We start from the raw sequence: 22,638 nt of genomic DNA, 5'->3' as shown, positions 1-22,638 counted from the left end.
CCCTATGCCCCTGTAGTATGAGCTTCCAGCATTCCCCAATTTTGTCATGTTCTGCTTGGCGAGACAGATCCAAATGCTGTAACCCAGAAAGAAACACAAGAGTTAGTTGGTGAGATGAGACTGGTGTGGCGACCGGGAGTACTGGCTTGGAGTTGTGGTGTGGCTTGGGGATCTTGACTTGGCTGGAGTCGTGGTGTGGCTTGAGGATCTTGACTTGGCTGGAGTGTCTTGGCATGGCTTGAGGCTAGGATTGTAGATGAGTATTGGACTTCTCATACATGGAAGGACCCAGGAGGACAGATAGTGGTAATTGATCCTGTAGATGAGGCAGAGGAGCGAGGTTAGAATATAGCAAGAGTACGAGAGCATAGTAAGCATAACTTTAGTGACCAGGTAAGCACCATAAGGGGCAACAACCTGGCAATATATGCTGGGACTGGATATCCTTATGAGTGAGCATCCACAGCTGGGTCCAATCAGGAAAGTAGAGCAGAGTGGGGAGGGGAGGAAAGACTGACAGAGGCACCATGACAGTACCCCCTCCCTAAACGACCACCTCCAGGCGGTCCAGGACGCCGGTCGTGATGAGCACGGTTGAAATCCTCGATGAGAGCCGGATCGAGGATGAGGGAACAGGAGATCCAAGACCGCTCCTCAGGACCGTAACCCTCCCAGTCCACCAAGAACTGGAAACCACGACCCCGGTGCCAAACATCCAACACCCAGCTGACAGTGAAGGCCGGGGCGCCGTTGATGACACGAGTGGGCGGAGGGGAAGTGGACGGCGGGGAAAGAGGGCTCTCCTGGACATTTTTTATCTGAGATACATGGAATGACAGATGAACCTTAAGTGCAGCCAGCAGCCGAGAAGACGGACACAGGAGGGATTTATGATTTTCTCGAAATAAGGACAGATGAATAGAGGAGCCAGTTTCCGGATAGCAACTATGCGGCAGTTGCTCTCCCTGGGGCCTGGGAAAGCAGCCCTGGTCATGTGCAAGATGCTCTGGCACCGTTGGAGATGGTGCTGGACCGAGGGCACACCCAAATCGAGATCCTGGGACGGAAACAGAGGTGGTAAGTAGTAGGGGGAGGCTTCGATTGGAGACATCCCTGTAGCGGAAGACGTGTGAGTGTTGTGAGCATATTCAATCCATACAAGATGGTTGGAACAGTCATTATTATTTTGAGTGGCAAGACAATAGAGTCTCTTCCAACTCTTGATTTGCCCTCTCCGCCTGGCTGTTGGACTGGGGCTGGTATCCAGAGGGGAGACTGACCGTGGCCCCCGAGGCAGAGCAAAAGGCCTTCCACACCTGGGATATGAACTGAGGACCATGGTCCGATACGATATCTGCTTGACTTGATGGACCAAAACATCTGCTGTTTCAGTGGCTGTGGGTAACTGGGGGATAGGGATGAAATGAACAGATTTTGAAAATCGCTCAATGACTGAGAATTACAGTGTTGCCTTGAGAAGGAAGAAGCCCAGTGACGAAGTCGACGGCGATGTGGGACCAAGGCCGGCTATGTATGGGCAGTGGGTGAAATAGTCCTGAAGGTGAAGAGTTTGACGATTTGAAGCAGGCTTGGCTGGAGTCGTGGCATGGCTTGAGGCTAGGATTGTAGATGAGTATTGGACTGCTCATACATGGAAGGACCCAGGAGAAGAGCTCGTGGTAATTCATCCTGTAGATGAGGCAGAGGAGCGAGGTTAGAAGATAGCAAGAGTACGAGAGCATAGTAAGCATAACTTAAGTGACCAGGTAAGCACCATAAGGGGCAACGAACTGGCAATATATGCTGGGACTGGATATCCTTATGAAGTCAGGTGGATGATGATGTGAGCGTCCACAGCTGGGTCCAATCAGGAAAGTAGAGCAGAGTGGGGAGGGGAGGCAAGACTGACAGAGGCACCATGACAAATTTCCCATTGATTTTGTTTCACCAGATGGCTGAGAATACATCGGGTTCCAGTAAGTCACACTTCTCTCCCGGAGCAGTTGTCTCTCTAGTCCCAGCTCTAAACTGTCTACAGGAAGCAGGTGACCTCCCCTCACTTTAAAGCAGGTGTGTCAAACTCATTTTCACCGAAGGCCACATCAGCGCAGTGGCTGTCCTCAAAGGGCCAGATATAACTTATACATGTAACTAAATGTAATTAAAAATAAACGTAACTACTCCTTAATGTTAAATAACTCATTTATTTCTCAATAACTTTTTTTAGTGACAATTACAGTTGCATAGAAAACATATGTTTGCTTGTTACTCTAGCATAAATCATTTTAAATTTGATTCTGTCAGGTTAGGTTATATGGACAGTGTTTACATAGTCCTAATGTATAGTTGCCCAATCCAAAATTTCAAATCAAATTCCCCCCTACATATGAATAAATACACACCAATTTTTATTTTTTATTCTAAGAAATTATAAACTTTTATGCTCTCTGACACATGTGCTTTGAAGGAACTTCCCCTCTACAACCATATTTTGCTTTGCAGCGGCTTACATTTATGCTAAGAGGTCGAAGGCACATAACAAGCAGTTTTGGTCCCTAGATGGAACCTTAGGGCACATGAGAGGTTAGAACAACACTCCCCCTGCAAAGAAGGGGCCTGGCCACTCAAGCAGAATGATGTCTAGAATATTTTTCTCAGATCCAGTTAACTTGGGTTTTGAACCCATATCATGCCTTAAAGGCATTTGTGACAAAAGCATTATTTAAAACAATTGTACAGCCCTTTGGGTTTGTGGGAATTTTTAAGAAGCTTTTAAGATATAGTTGTATGAGACTGGAATGGATTAGAACTTGCCCTACATTGTACACCAGTTCCACACTTTATAACACAGTAACAGCACACCGTGTAGAACAAAAACATTCATGTTTTAATGTCAATATTTCCAAACTCAATCTTTAATATAGGTTAAAAAAAAGAATGTATTTAAATTTAGATATTTAATTGTACCAACTTCAAAACAGCAGATGTCCCTTATGTTAAGCTGTCTAAATCTTCTTTAATATTACTGCACAGAATTATATAGACGTCTTTTTTATTTAACTCCACATGAATCACAGAACAGTGTCTTCAGTCCTCATTAGCCTCTCCATCACTGAAGTGTCTCACAGTTGAATATATGGATTCTTCCTTAAACTTCCTCTTTTTCTTCGGCCATTTGGTTTTCCGTGAGAAGTGCAATGCGGCATAGTTTATTTCAGGTCCTTCAACTTCCTGCTAAGAAAAAAAAAAAACTGTTAATTTTTACTACTACAGTTTTAAAATCAATACACCTATATTATAGGAAAGGTTAACTGAAGGTTCTGTTTGCTGCAAGATTAAACTTTTAATGTCGAGATGGAAAGTAAGACGTAGCATACAGAGATGCAGTGTGTTGTTAGCTATGCAGATGATTGATACTATTCTGTTAAAAGAAAAATTAAAGATGGTAATCAAAAGCTTTAAACCATACCCAAAATACATTTAGTGTGAGTATTTGCTTTTGCATTTTCACTAAGATCTAAATTTTATTTTTAAAGAGTATTTTTAGCGGTTACATTTATTTACTTTGTTTTTTTAAACAGATTTTGTATCTGATTTACGATGTCTTGGTATTATAGTCATGACAAACAAAGTTTAAGAAGCTTCAAAATCCCACTGTGTCTGTTACATTTACCTCATTGTTCAAATGGGTTTCTGGTAATATGTCTCGTTCAGCAGGAAGGAACGTTGTAGGATTTCCTGTTTCTAGAAAGAAAATACAAGCAGCAATAAGTAAGGTGATTCCAGCATTTTAAATGGGTAAAGATTTGAATATTATTTATTTTATATATTTAATAATATAAAATTGAGGATTTTAATATTTCATGTGCTCATTGATAAAAACGACAAAACAAATGCAACAAAGTAAAGAACGTTCCCGACCAACACTTACTGTGCAATACATACACACCAACAGATATACAGTAAATGACAACTCAATTGATTTTTTTTGTCTTTTTACTTCTACAATCAGGAAGCACTTTTACTGTGAAACGTTGGGTTGATAAAGTCTATGTCTCTATTTCCAAAATATAAGAACTGCAGCCAGCTGTGTCTTTAAGCATTAAGTGATCTTTTTGTGTCTGGTTTCAACAAGAAGCCTTTGACCATAAGTTAGCTTTAGAGATATTAGAGAGCGTGGTTTTTGTGATGTGAGTTGTACTCAAAAGTAAAATCCAAGTCTAAAACAATATGTAGACATATGTGAATTTTTACATAAATGCAGAATAGATTAAAACATTTTAAAACGGATTTGTCCCCTAAAGGGTATTATTAGCAAGTTGGATTGGGTGGAGGAAGGTTTCAGGTGTGATGTTTAACAAAAGAGTGTTGTCAAGAATGAAAAGAAAGGTGTAGAGGACTGTTGTGAGAGCAGCCATGTTGTGGGTTTAAAGACTTTGAGAAAGAGACAGGAAGCAGAGCTGGAGGAAGTAGAGATAAAGACATTGAGGTTTCCATTTGGGAGTGATGAGGATGGATTGAATCAGGAATCAATCCAGCAGAGGAACAGATCAAGGTTGATGTTTTGGAGACAAATACTGGGCAGAAGTTTGAGAGTGCTTTTGATAAGTTGAGAGAAGGAGGATGTTGGCAGAAGGATGCTATGGTTGGAGCTACTGGGAAAGAGTCCAAAGAGGAGGTTCATGGATGTAGAGAAGAAGTACATGACAGTGTACATGAAGAAGATAGATATAGGGCTGGGTATCACCAAATAATTTCCAGAATCGATTCGATTCACCAGAGCCTGGATTGTTTTGAATTTTGATTCTGTCGATTCACTTGATTCGATTTTGGATTTACACAGTTTACACAATCAGACATATTTGTATAGAAACACAATATGATCTATATATGTTTTGAAGATATTCAAACTTATCTGATAAAGTTCACAAACTGTAAAATATACGAGTGAAATAATAAACCAGTGTTAACCAGTGAATAGTAATAGTAAACCAGTGTTAACACCATACAGTGTTACATGGTTTCTCAAACATAGAAGGCCCAACAAAAATGTGCAGATCATTCTATTCCTCCTCTCTTGGAGGGCATTTCAGTTTGGCCACTAGGTGGAGCTTGCACTATAGCATCACACTTTATTCCAGATGATTTGAGAAAAAATGGTGCTTTAAACCACAAATGGTAACATTTAAAAAAATGTTTCGTTAAAACAGAGTTTGGAAAATTCATGCCTGCGAGTATGCACAACTGTACATTTAGTCTGCAATGTATGTTTAGGTCGACCGAGCGTTAGCATTCACTGTCCTATGGGAAATTCCATTATACGTTGGCATTAAGTAAGCAATCTCTATTTTTATGGATTGATTATTGATTTATTAAGCTTGGATCGATTCAAATTGATCAATTGATTTTTTCAACCCAGCCTGAATAGAGAGTCTAGGATTAGATGGAGGTGGATAACACATACAAATAAAGCAGTACTAGTATAGAACAGGTTAGTATGCCTCTAGATAAAATACAAAACCTAATGTCTGTAAAGGCTTGACAGGATATGATGGTGTGTTCTGATATGACAGGTATTTATCATAAATATGAAAATTAAAAACTTGAAAAAGAGATCAAGTACTCCAAGCTAGTCTTTGGCCTGTTTAAAACTGCCTTTGAAGTGTAGAGAGAGTATTGGCAACTGAATAAAGCAATGATGGCAGACAAAAAGAAAGGTCTGTGTCAGCACTGTTACAGACATCTACAGTGTGAGAGGATATGTTCTAAAGAGGCTAAGGCATATACATCAACCTACATGTGACGGTTGCAAAACATAAATAGGAAAGAAAAATGCTGTCAAAACTTCCTACCCATGTAGCTATTTATGTTTTAACCAGCCTACAGTGGAGGAAGGCATATGCAAATAAAGTCCTAACTGTGTGAACACAGTGCCATAAACAATATACAAAAGTGGCCACATAAAGACCTCAAAAAAAAAAAAACTTTTTTTTTTTTACATTTGTATTCTGTGATATTTCCAATGTGCTGTGTAACATTTTTGCCAAGTATCACAGTGAATTGCCTCTATACTTAACCTTATATATAACCATTCTTGGACCCCTATCTAATTAGTATCATCCAAACTTTCCTTATAAACCCATTGCATATAACTTATAAAATGGCTACTTCCATGAAATCTCAAAAACACTTCTGGCGGGAAAAGTTTTGCTAATAGTGTTACCTTTTATCTACATTTTGTATTTTATAAATACAATTATATCATGTCATAAATGTGTGTTTAACATTTGAGACAGTGGGTAATAACAGTGAAAACCCCTAATGAAAAATAAAAACAAAGAAAGATATATAGAAATAAATTGAACTGAAGTCATACCCTACCCAAATCTTGAGATTTGTGTTATTTCATGCCCCCTTGTGCTTTACTGATGTATTTGTCTCTTACCTCTGTGTGTCTGAGCAAACTGCTGGGTACATTATATGTTACATCTGAGTAATACCAAATGGACATGCATTTTACTACGACTACTTTTACTGTTTCACACAATATTAAATTTTTTAAAAGAGCTTTAGAGAAAATCTGAGGATGTGAGCAAGTGCAGTTTTGTTTTCAGAACATTTAGATTTAATTTCAGCAGTATTAACATTAAATAATGGCTTCTTTTCAGACTAGAACTAGGAGCTTCTCCAAAATGTTTCTTTGGGGTGCATCGATTTACTAAATATCAATCAAATTTGAACATACCTTTGCACTGGTCACAAACTTGGGTTTGCTTTCTTCTTATAAGAATCAAAGAGAAAGTCACAAGTAAACTGCAGGTCAACCCCAATATGATGACATACGGGCAGAGTTCTTTTTCTGGAGTCATAAAATAAACACAGTTATTGAAACATTGATCCACTTTACATTTACAGAGCACATATTTGAGTGACTGAGCATACACTTAACAAATGCAATCATCTGTGAACGTCATATGCTGTTGGAGGTGGCTTATCCGTTCAGCTGCAATTCATATCTCTAATTGTCTGAACAACCGACCCACTGAATGTTTTAATTCTGCTGCGAAAACATGGGACGGATTTTGTGTCTGGATGTTTAGGAAAGAAGGAATTGTTGCTCAGTATGTGCTCGTTGTTTTTGCCATAATATCACTAAATAGTTGTCTAATAGCGAATAATGATAAATCTGTAAATCAATTTATATTCCAACCCGGATTGTTCTGTCTGAAGCAAGTTGGTAATTGAATTAAATCAAATCAACCTAACCCACTAAAATTTTGTTTCAAAATGAAATAAATAATTAAAAAAATAAAATAAATACAATGTATTACAAAATACCATTTGGATTGAGGCATTACAGCGGACAACACAGATGAGATGTCAGCAGAAACTGATCAGTCCATCATTCCAGTCTAATGTGTGGAAACACTTTGAATTTAGCAAAGACATGTGACCATCCAGTGTGCTAGAATGTTCTAAGAATGTTCCCTTCGGATTATTTGGATATGAAAAAACAACAGTGGGTTAAAGTTTATGAAACTAAGATGTGAATGGATTTGACATTCATTCTTGTTTACTTGTTTTGTTTGAACACATACTTAATTTACACTTGATTATCTTAAAGAAATACGAGGAAAATTTAAAATTTCAGTTGCACTGTTCAGTACCAGGTGTTTTTCTCTGAGTCACACACATTTGAACATTTGAAGTTTTGGATAAAGATGTCCTAGATCGGGTTTAGGTCAGTGAATCGGATCGTTCAAAATTAACCAATGTCGACTGTAAATTGTATCATCAACCACAAATTATGATCCCTATTCTCTAAACAAATTATTTAATTTCTCGAACCATTTTTAAATAAAATCTTTTTTTATTTCTTGCTGTGATGAAAATCCATCTGATAATGTACAGATTGGTTAATTTTGCAGTCTGTGCTGTTTTTTTTGTGTTAAAGTTACAACCTAGTTTATGTGTCAATTCTGAGTTTACTTTTTCTAATGCTTAGCAGACTGTAAAAAAAGTTTTTCAGCAAAAGAAGTAATTTCATGTATTTTTAATATATATAATGATACATCAACAAGTTTTGATCAAACATATGGTCTCGACTGAGACAAAATAGCATTTATTTTCTGTATTGCTGTGTTAAAATATAACAAATTGAATTAAGGGTGTAAAAAAACTTACTTATCAGGACTTCAGTTCCGTTACCAAACAGGATTTCTCCACGTGAGAGCACAGCACAATAGTAAACGCCGGAATCCGAAGAATTCTTCACGACTTTGGGCAGATTGTAGACACATCTCCTTTCTTTTTGAACATCACAGCCTGAATTGGTTATATAGATATTGTCTGCATGTTTTTCTGATCCAGCTTTGTACCAGAAAACTCTGTGGTCATCTGAACACTCATCTGAGCTTTCTCTGGTGTTTAACAGGACCGAACACTGCAGGTTCACTGTGTTTCCCAGCAGAACCAGCTCCACGTCGGGACTCTGTTTAACAAATTTTTGTTTCTTTTTGGGACCTGTAAGATTCAACCAAAACACATAGAAAACACATCTTATTGGATGTTTAATTTTTTACATTTAAATCCTAAACAAACCAAAAAAGACTACCTTTTACAACTAGCTGACTGCTGTTAGTGAATTTTGCTGCGTAGGATGCTCCTGCCTGACAAAGGTACATTGCTTCATCTTCTTTGCTGACATTTCTTATAAAAAGAGAATACACATCCCCCACTTTTGTGACATTAAATCTTGAGCGTTCAACATTTTTTTTTAGTGCTATGTTTGCCATGTTGCCTGTTGCCACACTTTGAATCATATACCCAAACTGAAGTTTATGCCAAAAGAACAACTGTTGGTCAGTTCCAGAGGCTGAGCATTTCAAAGTCACATTACTGCCAGTTTCAGCCTCAATCATGTGGACCAGTTCCGGTGCAAGGGATTGAGTGACTGCTGAAAAACACAGGCAAATAATTACACACTTGAAAATAATTACATTTTACCCATTTTCATAACTGTGTAGCAAAACTTAACGTTCATACATCACAGCATAGAGTATGTCAAGAACACTTACATAATGCACAGAGAAGAATGAAAGTGATCTGTCCTCCTTGCATTGTGACACAAAAACCTTCACTTGCACAAATGATATCTCACTCAAAGAGCCTTTCTACTCACTCTTGATGAAACATTTCGAAGGGGAAATGATGGTGATTGGCTGAAGTACATTAAATGGACTTCCTGCATATTTGACAAAGAAAATCATCTTATTTTTTAATTCTATTTGGTAGCATTTATGCATTTTAGGCAATCTTTTTATCTTGCTCGGTTTAAAAAATAACTGGAAAATCAAAGACATTCTGGAACATTCTGTAAAGTTAATTTATTAACACGTCTATGAAAACAAATCTTGATCATAACAGTTTTATAATGATCAAATAAGGTGGAGCACATTGGAAAATGTACCATTTCTGACATTTAATAAATTGAATAAAATTATTTTTTTGTTTCAAACCAAGAAAAAGGTTCAGCTTATTCCCCACCCACTCACAGCTTTGTTTACAGCTCTCACAAACCACTTTAAATTGTTTGCATATACAACTATAGCAAACTGTAACACTGACAACCTGGCATTTAATCTGATCGTGACTGAAAGGGCTACAACAGAATCCCTTGACTAAGTAGAAATAGTTAGGAGCAAGTACAAAAGTTGTGAAAGAAAATTATTGAACAACTTCCATCAGACCATCATTCAGTTGGTAAAATAGATTTTAAACTTGTGTTCCTCAGTCACATTTTGGGTTGTTAAGTACCGTAAATTCCGAACTACAAAGCGCACCCAATTACAAGCCGCACCCACCCATTTTCACGTATTTAACAACTTTTGAACATATACAAGCCGTGTCAGAGTACAAGCCGCATATAGAAGGCAGTATGGTGAACCACCCAGAGTGAGTGTGATGCATTGGCACACTGTGGGAGGAGTCAGCCTTGCCTCAGGCTCATGTAAGTGACTATACCCACATCTGCCAAACAGCATGGACCTGTATTCTGTTCACAAGTTCCTCAGTTATGGTTTTTTTATTTATTTATTTATTTAATTTTTTTTTAACTTATTGACAATCTAGGTATCATACATAAAATTACAAACAGTAACCATATAATCAACATTACATCCCTCAGTTATGATGAGGAAATTTACATCCGCGATTCCCCATTTCCCATGAGTCTTAGGGGCTAAAGGTGGGGCCAACGCCGGGCTCGCCACACTGTTGTATGTGTTTAAGAATGAGCAAGTAGCAGCAGAGGATGGAGGGGTGAACGGGTAAAACTCTCCTTCCGCTTGTGTCGCGGCAGCGTTATGGGAGTAACAGGGCTGGTTAAAAAACACACCGGTAAAATAATGCAGCGGCGACTGAAAAGCGCGCCTCAGCGCGATACCAGCGCCTCAGCGCGGCGCGTGCGTCAGGAGTTTCCCTTTACAACAAACACTGTTGCTCCGCGGACACCTCTCTGCGCTCCGCGCTCTCCCCGCGCGCTCCCCTTCCTATCTTCTCCGACACCTCTGGCCAGGGCGGCTGCAGGGAGGAGCAAATCGTGTCTGTGCAGAGCAATCGGATTTAATACTGTAAGTATTGTGGATGAGGGGCGGATGCGTTGTTACGTGTGGGAGCCATCAGACTGCCATCGGCCCCGCAGCTCTATGTGAACGAGCAGCAGGACATGTCTCCAGCTCACACGGAGGCTGTGAGTTTTTCAATGCAAAATTCCGCTCAGTCCTTAGAAACCATTAAAACGACCACGTCAATTTGTGTTTCCAGTCGTGTCCCGACAAAATAAAGGCTGATGTTATTCCCACATATTTACGTGCAGCCAGCCGAGTCACTATGACTCAGAGGTAAATTCACTCCATGCGCTGTTCTCTCCGCCACGCAGCTAACCGGCTTTTCCAAACCCGTTGGTGATGGTGAATTTTTTTACGCTGCTTTTAACGATTGCTTTTAACTTGAAAGCTTCATCATATTGTAGCGGCGATCACGTGCACGTTGGGTCTAATGGCACCAAAGGATTCTGGGATGCGGCTGGGCATGCGTGTTTCGTTTTGTTGAACCATGACTGAAGTGTCTAAGACCTGAAGTGAGGTCCATGCTGTTTGGCTGCTTAGAGGTGTGTTGAAAAACAAATGACTTGTGCTTGGTGTTAGATAAAAATTCAAACCATTCACTGAGTCCGAAAGTACGTAAATGCCGGCCGCCAATTAAATCCATAAATTAGCCGCGTCACTGAATAAGCCGCAGGGCTGTAAGTGCAGGTAATAAGTAGCGTCTTATAGTCCGAAAATTACGGTAATTTCACCCCCTCGGCAAAGATAAAGTAGTGCTTCTAATTTTGGTGTTCTAATAAAAAGTCTGGAGATTGTTTAACTTTTGTAGATTTGATAGATTCTAAATAATTGAAGATGTTCATTTGTTGAATTTGCTGCATTATGATGTCATATTCACAGAAATCAAAAGCTACTCCAATCAAAAACATCTTAATAGATCAAGTTTTTATTTTATTTTATTTTTTTAACTTGTTCTGTTAGACAACTTAGCAGACAGATAAGAGCTGAAGGCATTTTGTGTTGGACAGGTCTTACTATTACAAAAAGAGGTTATATAACTTTAAAAGAAAATAAATAAATGGGCAACCAAAAATAGATAAAAATAAATAAATGAATGAATAATAATAATAATAAAAGAAATAAAATGAAATTTAAAAAATAAATAAAAACAAAACAAAACAAGGGAACCCCTTAACACCTGGCAAGGATTTATCACCGACCCCCGGGGGCCCAGGCCAAGTGCCAAAAAAACGGCCGCGGGCGAAACACTGGCCGTGGGCAGCCGTCCCAGGCCCCAGAACCCCAAGTCCAGCCCCCGCCACGGCGACCAGCCACCCAGCACGGCACCCGGCTGCTGTTCCCGGTCAGTCGCACTGCTACATACAGCGGTGAGAACCATATAAGCCTTGTTAGATTCTATGTTGATTTTCAGGTCACCTAGTAGGCAGAATTTGGGGCATGCAGGAATCTTATGATTAAACCAGATTGATAGTTCCTCACAGACCTTACGCCAGAATGATTGGACAGGGGAACAGAACCACAGGGCGTGCAAATAGTCTTCTATGTTGTTACCTGTGCACTGTGTGCATATAGCAGACTGATCGAGACCCATTTTAAATAACCTCTGTCCGGTGTAGTGAATTCTGTGGAGAATCTTTTATTGGATAAGTTGTAGATTAGGACTTTTGGTCATATTAAAGGCATTCAAACAGATCTGTAGCCAAAATTGATCACTAGAATTCAATGATAGCTCAGACTCCCATTTTGTCATGGGTAAGTAAATTGCATCATCTATGTTAGATATCAACTTGTAAATTTTGGAAGTGAGTTTTGGATTTTTAAGGTCAATGCAATGTGTTACTGTAAGGGGAAGGTCTAGGTCTATTTGGGTCAAGCAATATTTAGTGCTTATAGTTGATTTAAGTTGCTGATATTGTAGAAATTTGTTTTTACTAATCTCATAGACTGAGGATAACGTTGGGAGGGACATAAATGTTCTATTCTGAATTATATGCTGAAACTGATGTAAGTAAGTAATCTTTAGTAAGTAAGTAATCTTTATTTATATAGCACTTTTCAAAGAAAGCGACTCACAAAGTGCTTCACAATGTTAAAACAATATAAAATCATTAGGGATACCCAATAAAACGCACACAGGCATATAAACAAACAAACAGGCAAAAGTGAACACAAGTAAAAGTCAGCTAAAATCTCTCCTAAATAAAAAAGTATTAACTTGAGCTTTAAAACACTCGACTGAGTCAATCTGGCACAGAGACAGGGGGAGGTCATTCCAAAGTCGGGGAGCGACTGCCTGAAAGGCGAGGTCTCCTCTAGTTTTAAAATGAGTTTTTGGAACACATAAAAGATTTTTATCAGTGGACCTCAAAGAACGTGCAGGAGTGTAGGGAGTTAAAAGGTCAGATATATAGATCGGGGTTTGTCCGTGCAGGGCTCTAAAAACTAAAATAAAAATCTTAAAATCTATTCTAAATTTAACAGGAAGCCAATGTAGATATAAAAGCAGAGGGTTTGTATGAGTGCGCTTCTTGGTTCCAGTCAAAAGCCTTGCATCAGAGTTGTGGACCAGTTGGAGACGTTTAAGAGACTTTTTGTTAAAACAAGTAAAAAGAGAATTACAATAGTCTAAACGAGAGGAGATAAAAGCATGGATGATCGACTCAAGGTCAGATATGGTTGATATCGTCTTCAGTTTAGCCACATTCCTCAGGTGGTAAAAACAGTTTTTGACCAAGCCCTTCGAATGAGAGTCTAGAGACATAGCTTTATCAAACCAGACACAAAGATTCCTGAGACTGGGCTGGACAGAAGAGCTCAGTGAACCAAGGTGTCTTTTGATGGGGGGAATTTTGTCATCAGGAGCAAAAATTATTGTCTCTGTCTTGTTAGGGTTCAGGAGTAAATGATTGTCATTTGACCAAACTCTGATGCTGGCCAAGCAGTCTAATAGATTTGATAGAATTGTGTAATTATTTTTTCCAAAGGAGCAATAAAGTTGAATGTCATCAGCGTAAAGATGATAAGAAATGTTCGAAAATTTGCTGATAAGTCTCCCAAGGGGAATCATGTAGAGAGTGAATAGAATGGGTCCCAATACAGAACCTTAAGGTACGCCACAGGACAGAACCAGATAAACCGACATCGTTATGAAGACATTTGAGCATGATTTCATAGTTTACAGTATCAAACTCAGATTTTAAGTCTAAAAGAACGAGAAGGGTGTATTGACCAGAATCTGTCGCCATGAGCACATTATTGGAAACTTTTAAAAGAGCTGTTTCAGTTGAGTGGTTCTTTTTAAAGCCAGATTGGAAAACGTCACAAATATTGTTTTGTTCTAAGAATGATCTTAGTTGCTCTGCTACAACCTTCTCCAAGATCTTAGCAATAAAAGGAAGTTTTGAAATGGGACGGAAATTATTTTGATCAGAGTGGTCCAAGTTAGGTTTTTCAAGTACAGGATATATTATAGCATGCTTCAGAAAGGAAGGAACAGATCCACACGTCAAGGAGAGATTTATAAGGTCAACCACGGCAGCACCAATACACACAAACACTTTGAGAAAAATGGGAGTTGGAATTATATCGAGGGGGCAGGATGAGGGCTTGATCTTATTGAGCAGAGAATGGATGTCCTCCACTGTGACTGGAGAAAAATTAGACCAAGTCTGTGAGAATTGAGGGGATGGTGGTGGCCGAGAACCGACTAAAGGAGGGGATGTTATGTCCAACATCAGAAATCCTAGCCGAGAAGTTCTGGAGAAAAGTGCCACAATCAGATTATGAAAGATTGGGGAGTTGAGAGGAGGAGGATGATGTAAGAGTGTTTATGGTATTAAAAGAGTTTTGGGGTTTCTTTTGTTCATTGAAATAAGTTTATGAAAAATGTTGACCTAGCTTGTTTTATGTCATTTAGGGTGGAGATCAGTTCTTTAAGATGCAGCCTGTTTTGTTGTTTTCCAAAGACGTTCCATTTTTCGGCATAGTCTTCTGAAGGAATGAATTTCAGCATTTATCCAAAGAAATTACTTTTTGGAAGAGACACTGTCTGACAGGAGCAATTGTGTTTAAAATAGTTTCACAGTGACCATTAAAAGAATGCATAAAAGAATCTTCATCGTTAAAATGATTAAAAGAGTTTGCATCAAACAGATCTGTGAATCTATCTGATACATTCTGACTTAAAATCCTCCGCTGCATTCTAACAGGTGTGGGTAAAGATGGGCGGGGGGAAATCAAACTAAAGAAAATCCAGCAGTGATCACTGATGTGACTGTCTTTAACTCTAAGCTGCTTAATATCTAGACCTAGGGAGAAGACTAGGTCCAGAGTGTGTCCTTTGTCATGGGTGGAAACAGAAAAATGTTGAATCAAATTAAAAGACTCAGTTATAAATTGTCATGATTTGAACTTGTCTTGTTTTTGGTCCTTGTTCTGTCTTGTTTCTGTTTCCTGTTTTATTTTGAAAGTCTCCTGTCTTGTCTGTTTTCTTGAGTTTTACTTCCTTTGGTCCCCATCAGCCCTGATCGTGTCCACCTGTGTCTTGTCTGCCCTGTCTGTATATAAGTCTTGTCTTTGCCTTCCTCCTGTGCTGGTCCATTACCTTTTGTCATGGTGTTCATGTCTCCATGTTTTTGCCACACTCATGTTTCCATGTTTCATGCCTCGCCACGCCACAGTGAGTTTTTGTTTTGTTGTTGTCATCCTGCTCTGCAGCCCCTTTTGTTATAATTAAACCCTCTAGCCCTGAACCCGTTTGCTTCCCGCCTCTGCGTCTGGGTCCTACCGGCTCTCGAGCCTCCCGCACATGACATAAATAATAATTCTGAGGCAGAGGCACAGGAAGAGTCATCAATGTGGATATTAAAATCACCCATTATGAGTACAGAGTTAAAATTTATAATACCTGATAAAAACTCGGCAAACTCATCTAAAAATACCCGTGCAGGGCCAGGAGGTCAGTAAATTAAAATGCAATAAAACGGAGAGTCAGATCCAACCTTGGTAATCTGCAGTTCAAATGAGCTGAAAGAATTCGACCTCAGCTTTGAACAGGGGGAAATATCCCGGAAAACGACAGCCAGATGGATGGATGGATGGATGGATTCCTTTGTTCTTCCATGAAGCAAAGTGAATCATGTTTTTGCTAATTAAAATGTCAGGGTTATTCCAAATGGGGGTGAGTCGGCATGGAAATAATGTGAGGTTCTTTTTTTTAAGAAAATCCCACCTGGCTGTTAGAGATGAGCTGATGTTGAAACTTCTGAAGCATTTGTGTTGTTTAATTTTAGAACTGAATAAAGGTAAATTAGAAATATCTAGGTTATCACAGAGATTATGCTCTATATCTAGCCAAGATTTATCTAACACACCAGGATTAAGCCATTTTTGGACATAAACCAATCTGTTCGCGGAGTAGTAGTACTCTATCTTTTTTGTTTTTTTAATAGTTTTCACACTGATCCTCGGTGGTTTACCTTCCCAAAGGAATTGGGAAATGAATGAGTCTGATGATTTGGACCAAGTAGTTGGAGGTTTGGAAGGAATCATTGAAAACAGGTAGTTAATTTTGGGAAAAAATCGTCATTTTTATGGTTGCAACTCTCCCTAGGAAATGGGTAGAGTTTTCCATCTAGTGAGATCAGCCTCAGTTGTTTTAAGCAGTTGGGTGTGGTTTAGCTTGAATAGATCAGAAAGCCATGAAAAAACATTTATATCTAAGTACTTTATGTTGCCGGTTTATAGTTTAATAGGTGATGGATTTAGATAATTGCAATTAATTGGCAGAATTGTGCTTTTAGACCAGTTTATAGAGTATTCCGAAACTGAGTAAAATGTATTAATTAGGGAGATGATTTGGTAGATGGAAGATTGTGAATTTGGACTAAATAGTAAAACATCATCTGCATTAAGACTTATTTTGTGTTCTAGATTTTGGGTTTGAATGCCTTCAATGTCTCGACTTTGCCTAATTGCAGCAGCTAGAGGTTCAATAAATAGTGCAAATAAAGACGGAGATGGTGGACAGCCTTGTCTGGTTCCTCTTTGTAAGTTAAAGCTTGGAGATGTTTGATCATTTGTTCTGACACGAGCGTTAGGAGAGGCATATAATATTTTAATACAGTTAATAAACAATTTTCCAAAGCCAAATTTATTCAAGGTGGCTATTAAAAATTTCAAGTTGACCCGATCAAATGCCTTTTCTGCGTCCAGTGACAAAATGGTTGCTTCTTGGTTATTGATAGTTGTATAATCTATGAGGTTGATTAAACTGCGCATGTTGGTAGATGAATGTCTACCCTTTATAAAGCCTGTTTGGTCAGGATGTATTAGAGAGGGAACTACCTTCTCCAGCCTTCCTGCTAAGGCTTTGCAGATTATTTTAAGATCTGCATTAATCAGCGACATGGGTTGATAGCTGGATGGTGATGTGGGATCTTTCCCAGGTTTCAGAAGTAAAACTATATTGGCAGAGTTCATATTTGGAGGTAGATAATTGTTTTCCTTAATTTCTATTGTCATTCTGAGAAAAATGGGGTTTTAATTTGCCAAAACTCTTTAAAAAATTCTGCTGGTAGCCGTCTGGTCCTGGGGCTTTTTTACTAGGCATGTTGGTTAATGCTTTATGTAGCTCTTCTTTAGTAAAAGGGGACTCCAGGGTTGTAATTTGTTCCTCCGTTGGTCTAGGCAAATCTATGCTATTGAGAAAACTATTAATGTCATTGGCTGAAGGATCAATTTGGGATGAGTAGAGGGATTGGTAAAAGTTTTTAAAAACAGAGTTTTTTGCGGCTAGATCATGTGTTGCGTTTTCTGTTAGGTCTATTACTGATGAAGTAGTTGTCAGTTTCTTTTTTTCTTTTGAGTTGATTTGCCAAAAATTTTCCAGATTTATTACTGTGATCAAACCTCTCCAAGCGTAGTCTCTGTAATAAGAACTGTGTTCTTTGATTAGTTATTTAATTTAATTCGATTCTTACTTTCTTTATTTGTTGCAGAGTTTGTTCATCCGGAGAGTTGCTGTAGGTTTCCTCTAACAGTCTGATTTTTTGCTCTAAATCCACAAGTTTAGAGTTTTCTTTTCTTTTTGTGGGATGAGAAGGCGATTGTTTTGCCTCTTATGACTGCTTTCCCGGCTTACCATAAAAGGCATGAGGAAATTCCTGAGTTGTCATTGTTTTGTAAATATGAGGACCATTCTTTAGCAAAATAGTCGATAAAGTTAGGGTCTCTTAGCAACGATGTATTGAACCTCCAGCTCCTTACTGAAGATGGTGATGTTTTGTTTTTTAGAGCCAGGGAAGCTGGTGCGTGGTCGCTGATAGTAATGGGGTGGATCTGTGCTTCAGTAGCTATGCTCAACAAAGAACTCTTGACCAAGAAATAATCTAGCCTGGAGTATGATTGATGAACTGTGGAAAAAAAGGTATAAGTTCTCTTTGTGGGGTGGAATGATCGCCAAATATCACAAAGACCAAAATCCTCCATGTACTGTTTAACAGTGTTTGTGGACTGCCCGGTTGTAAGATTTCCTGTGTTATTTAGCCTATCCATCTCTGGATCTAAACACGTGTTGAGGTCACCTGCAATGATTAGCGGTTTTTCTGTATGCTCAGATAGCGCAGAGAAGAAGGAATGAAAGAATGAAGGGTCATCTACATTGGGGGCGTACACAGTAGCTAAACATAGTTCCTTTTTCTGAGTGGAGAGAGTGACTATTATAAATCTTCCTTCTGGATCTATGACTTTGTTGGCTTCCGTGAATTTAACTTCCTTTTTTATCAGAATTGCTACTCCTCTCTGTCTAGAATTATAACAAGCTGAATATACGTTCGAGAAGTCTGCTGTGGCGAGAATATTCACTGATGAACTAGACATATGAGTTTCTTGAAGAAACGCAAAATCAGTTTGGAAATCTTTTAATTTGGTCATTATTTTCAGTCTCTTCTCTCTGGTTCCAGCTCTGTGCACATTCCAAGTAACTAACCTTAGGGTGGACATGCTGCTGTAAAGGTGAATGTTAGATACTGTATATTATTGATTAATGCAAAAATGAGTATGTACACATAATGGTGTGCTTGATGTTGCTATGAGGCTTTATGTATGCTGTACAGTGCATGTGATGTAATACTGGACATGTTGAGTGTCTAAGTGTGTTGTGCAGATCAGTACTATTGTAGTGTGGCTGAGTTATGTGGCAGCTTAAGTGAGGGGAAGGAAAAATTATGTGAAAAAGAAAAAAGGGAAAGGAGTGGAGAGGGGAGATAATTAAGAAAACACGGAGGGTAAAAAAAGAACAAATCTTTTAGAAACAGGTTTAAAACTGCTGAAGAGACTGGTGGTGATATTGCCGAAAGTGGAAAACCTTTATGCCCAGTGTGTCAAATACATATATTTCTCTCCCTGAGACTCACGTATATTTAACATTTGCAGCAAAACCGACTTCTTCGAAACGTTGCCTTTCTCTTGATTTTTTAACAAGTAACTGAAGTAAACACTGTCTCCTGTTCATGTGGCCAAAATGTCTGCATACCTAACAGCATGCAGAGTAGGGGCTTTGAAAGTTTATCATCCTTTCACCCTGAAGTGTTCACGAAAACACCTTCAGTTTTGGTTGGGATGTTCCATAAGGATTTTAAAGATGCTTCAACGATGTACCAAAGGTTGGCATTTTCATTACAGCTAAAAAAGCGCATTAACTTAGTACACCGTGTTTGCATTGTTTTCAAGAGCGTGCTGTATCTTTTCCATTGGTAAGCAGTTTTTTTTGTGACCTTCTTCTTTTCTGAACTGCTTCAGATGCCATCATGATAAGAGCACTCTGAAGTGGTAAAGTCCACCAATCATGCTTGAATAAAAAGGTGCAAACAGCCCACATTCAAGATGCAAGGCATGCCTTTTTATCTAAGCAAACTGGTGGCACAGAAACTGCTGCCTTTATCTTTTTTTTCAGATTGGTGTGAAAGCAAAGTTGCATAGGTGTAGAGGCTAGAAAAAAAGTAATGAATCCAAACTTTTTCGATTGTTTTATTATGATTCGGCTGGTGAAGATTTTCTGTAATTTTTTCTGCATTTTCTGCAATCTTGAGATACAAGAACATGAGAACATGCAGCTGAAGGAAAACTGGCGGCCCACTGAAGTGGCTGTGATCAAACTTAGATCTGATCAAATTACGACAGTTTCCAGTGATGATATCGATGTACACTTGCTGTTTCCACTAATTCAGGTAGTGACTTGAGTTCATGTAAGCATTGTGATCGTTAGCTGCGCCAGCAGAAACATTTACGATGCAGTTTTTAGAAATTCTATGTCCTCATTGAAAAGAAGCTTAAAGACATACTCAAATGAAAATTATGTTTCTGGTGTTTTTAACACGTTAATGTAACTTTTTGCTCATGATGGAGGACATGTAAAAGCTCAAAATTGCATTTCTGAGTATTTCTTGATTTTAAATCTTGTGAATCAAGTGCAGGCAAAAAATGTGATTTGAAAAAACTACAGTACAGTACAATCTGCAGGCCACAAGCTCCCTGCTCCGCTCCATTCCGATGCATTCACCTGCAGACAAAGAGATCCATGTACATCTTTGTTTTTCTTGTCTGAGCAGAATCTGGATCAGAACTGTACGACTGGAAAGCTCCGATATTGCCATTTTTGTTGCAATGTTAATATTAGGTTGGGGTTGTGACGGGCTGTAAGCCAGTGGGAAAGAGTAAACAAAGTGATCATGGGAAATGTATGAGATATGACACTGTGCCATAATGTTATGTTGCCTTTTACCCTTGTGCTATCTTATGGAGTCCGGATGACCCCACCCTTACATTGACGTGTTCTCCCTATCATGACAAAGGTGGATAATGGTGGGGAGGATTTCATGTAATCCATGGACACCAGTGAAGATGATCAAGAATCATTGGGAAAAAAAGTTTCAGGGCACTGTCATGTGGGGTCCAGATGACCCAACTCTCAACCTGACGTGCCTTGGATAGCACAAAGGTTAAGACGTTTCTCTCTACCACTGATCTCATCTTATATTGATGTGAAAGGGTTCCAAACTAATCAGGAATTTGACTATACTAAGTTCAATTAAATTGAAGAAACTTAAATTTAGTAATTTGTCTGGTAAGGTGAACGATCTTCTAACTTTATTAAGATAAAAAGTACACATTGATTAAAATGTAGCAATCTTATCCCTAAAAATTATTAAAGAGTTATTTCAATAACATATCATTTTGCTTCTGGCTGTAAGTTTTCTTCTGCACTGACCTCATCATTAAAAAAACAACCAGATGGACAGTGACTGCCTTTTTGATATTTATTACAAGATTAACATGAAAATATAAACAATAGCAAAAAAGGTCCAATACAATAAGATCTGTGTATTAAGGTGTGCGAAAGTTTGTTGAATAGAAAGTAAAACATCAAAATGAACAAGAAATATTGTAATCCTAAAAACAAATGAGGTAAACCAAAAACTATAGCTGGGTGAAAAATTGCTTGCATCCACCACTTGGTTTCTTGTAGATCTTCTGACTTGGTGTGGCTGAAAGCTGTTGACATTGTTGACAGGCAACCATGATGGATTGAACGTTTTCTGGAATTTAGACTCAACATAGATAATCTAATCAGTTACAAAACAAGAAGCAAAAAGGTTGATAAACTTCAGAATAGTAGAAAAAGCAATCCACAATAAAATGAATAAAATAAATTGGAAAAAAAAAGGTCCTGGGAAATACTTGGGGAGACATCTTTTTCTGGTTATCTCTCTTTTTACTTAGCTCTCAGAATGTGCAGTTTCTTAGGTTTCATCACTGTTTTGACCCAAAAGGCGGACTTATCTAATAGCCAATAAAAGCGTATATATATTTCAGTCAGAAAAAGTTAAAATATTTAAGAACGAGAAAAGCATGTTTATTCACAAATGTTCTGAACACTTTGTGCTGTGATGTGACATTAAATGTAGTTCTTGTTGAATGAGAGGTGATGTAAAACTACAAACAATCATAAAATACTTCACATTACTTCATGAAATACTTCTGAGAGGAAGTTTGCATGATGTTTAAATGAAAGTGCTTTTATCAAAAACAAAGTTTTAACATTAACATTCAAATTCTAAAATAACAGAGAATTAACTAATAAGTTGTGATTTACAGTAAAGACATACATGCAGTTTCTTAAGTTGGATGTTTGTCAAATAAAGATAAGTCAAAACGTTATTGAAATGAACTCTTAAGCAGCATATCAATAATGATTCAATGTTTTGTAAACTCATGTGCGAATCTGGAATTAAATACTTTTGATATGTTGAACATTTCCCTAACTTCCCCCTAACTTGCAATATTAAACCTAATCAGAAGCCATTGTAACATTCAACACAGATCTCAGAAAGTTAAGAAAAAAGCTCACAGTCCAAAATGCACACACAATGTACAATGTCGTGAGAGACCAAAGTAATGCATGAAAAAAAAAATCAATGAAGTAGAAAACACTAAGGTTGAATCGGAATTGCTTCCCTACCCCTCTGGCTCCTCCCTATTGCTCCTGTTGTAGTGGTGTCCAGAAATTATTTTTTAAGGAGGAGCTGTAGCGACTTAGGGGTGGGTATCCCTCTGCCAGTAGGGTGATCTGCATTGCACTTGTGGCCAGAGGAGAAAAGCTTTTCTTCACGTGGGTGTGCTCTAAAGAATGGAAGTTTACGTTTAAATTAAAGTATTGGGTTTCTGTTTTTGCATGACCCTTGTTGTCATGTGCTGCATGGTGGCACAGTGGTTAGTAACCTTGTCTCACAAAAAAAAATGTCCCAGTTCTAGTCCCAGCTGGGACCTGTAGGTGAGGAGTTTGCATGTGTGGGTTTTGTCTTGCAACTCTGGCTTGACAACTTTAAATTGTGCCTAGGTGTGTGTGTTTGAGTGTGTGATTGTGGCCCTGCGACAGACTGGCAACATGTCCAGGGTGTACCCTGCCTTCACCCAACAATGGCCGGGTTAGGAACCAACAGCCCTTGACTTT

General features: G+C 38.5%; 1 protein-coding gene across 1 annotated transcript; it reads right to left on the bottom strand.

Annotated features, from left to right (window-relative positions):
- Positions 1–2,866: 2,866 nt before the first annotated feature.
- Positions 2,867–9,120, bottom strand: nitr22 (novel immune-type receptor 22). Its single transcript, NM_001137600.1, is given in 6 exon segments — positions 2,867–3,234; positions 3,674–3,744; positions 6,746–6,859; positions 8,185–8,523; positions 8,615–8,956; positions 9,078–9,120. Coding segments are annotated over 6 exon segments (1,056 nt in total). The 3' UTR covers positions 2,867–3,087.
- Between the last annotated feature and the right edge of the window lie 13,518 nt (positions 9,121–22,638).

Source organism: Oryzias latipes, chromosome 10 (assembly GCF_002234675.1).
Source record: "Oryzias latipes chromosome 10, ASM223467v1".
Lineage (NCBI taxonomy): Eukaryota > Metazoa > Chordata > Actinopteri > Beloniformes > Adrianichthyidae > Oryzias > Oryzias latipes.
This window is presented reverse-complemented; position numbering and strand designations above follow the sequence as displayed.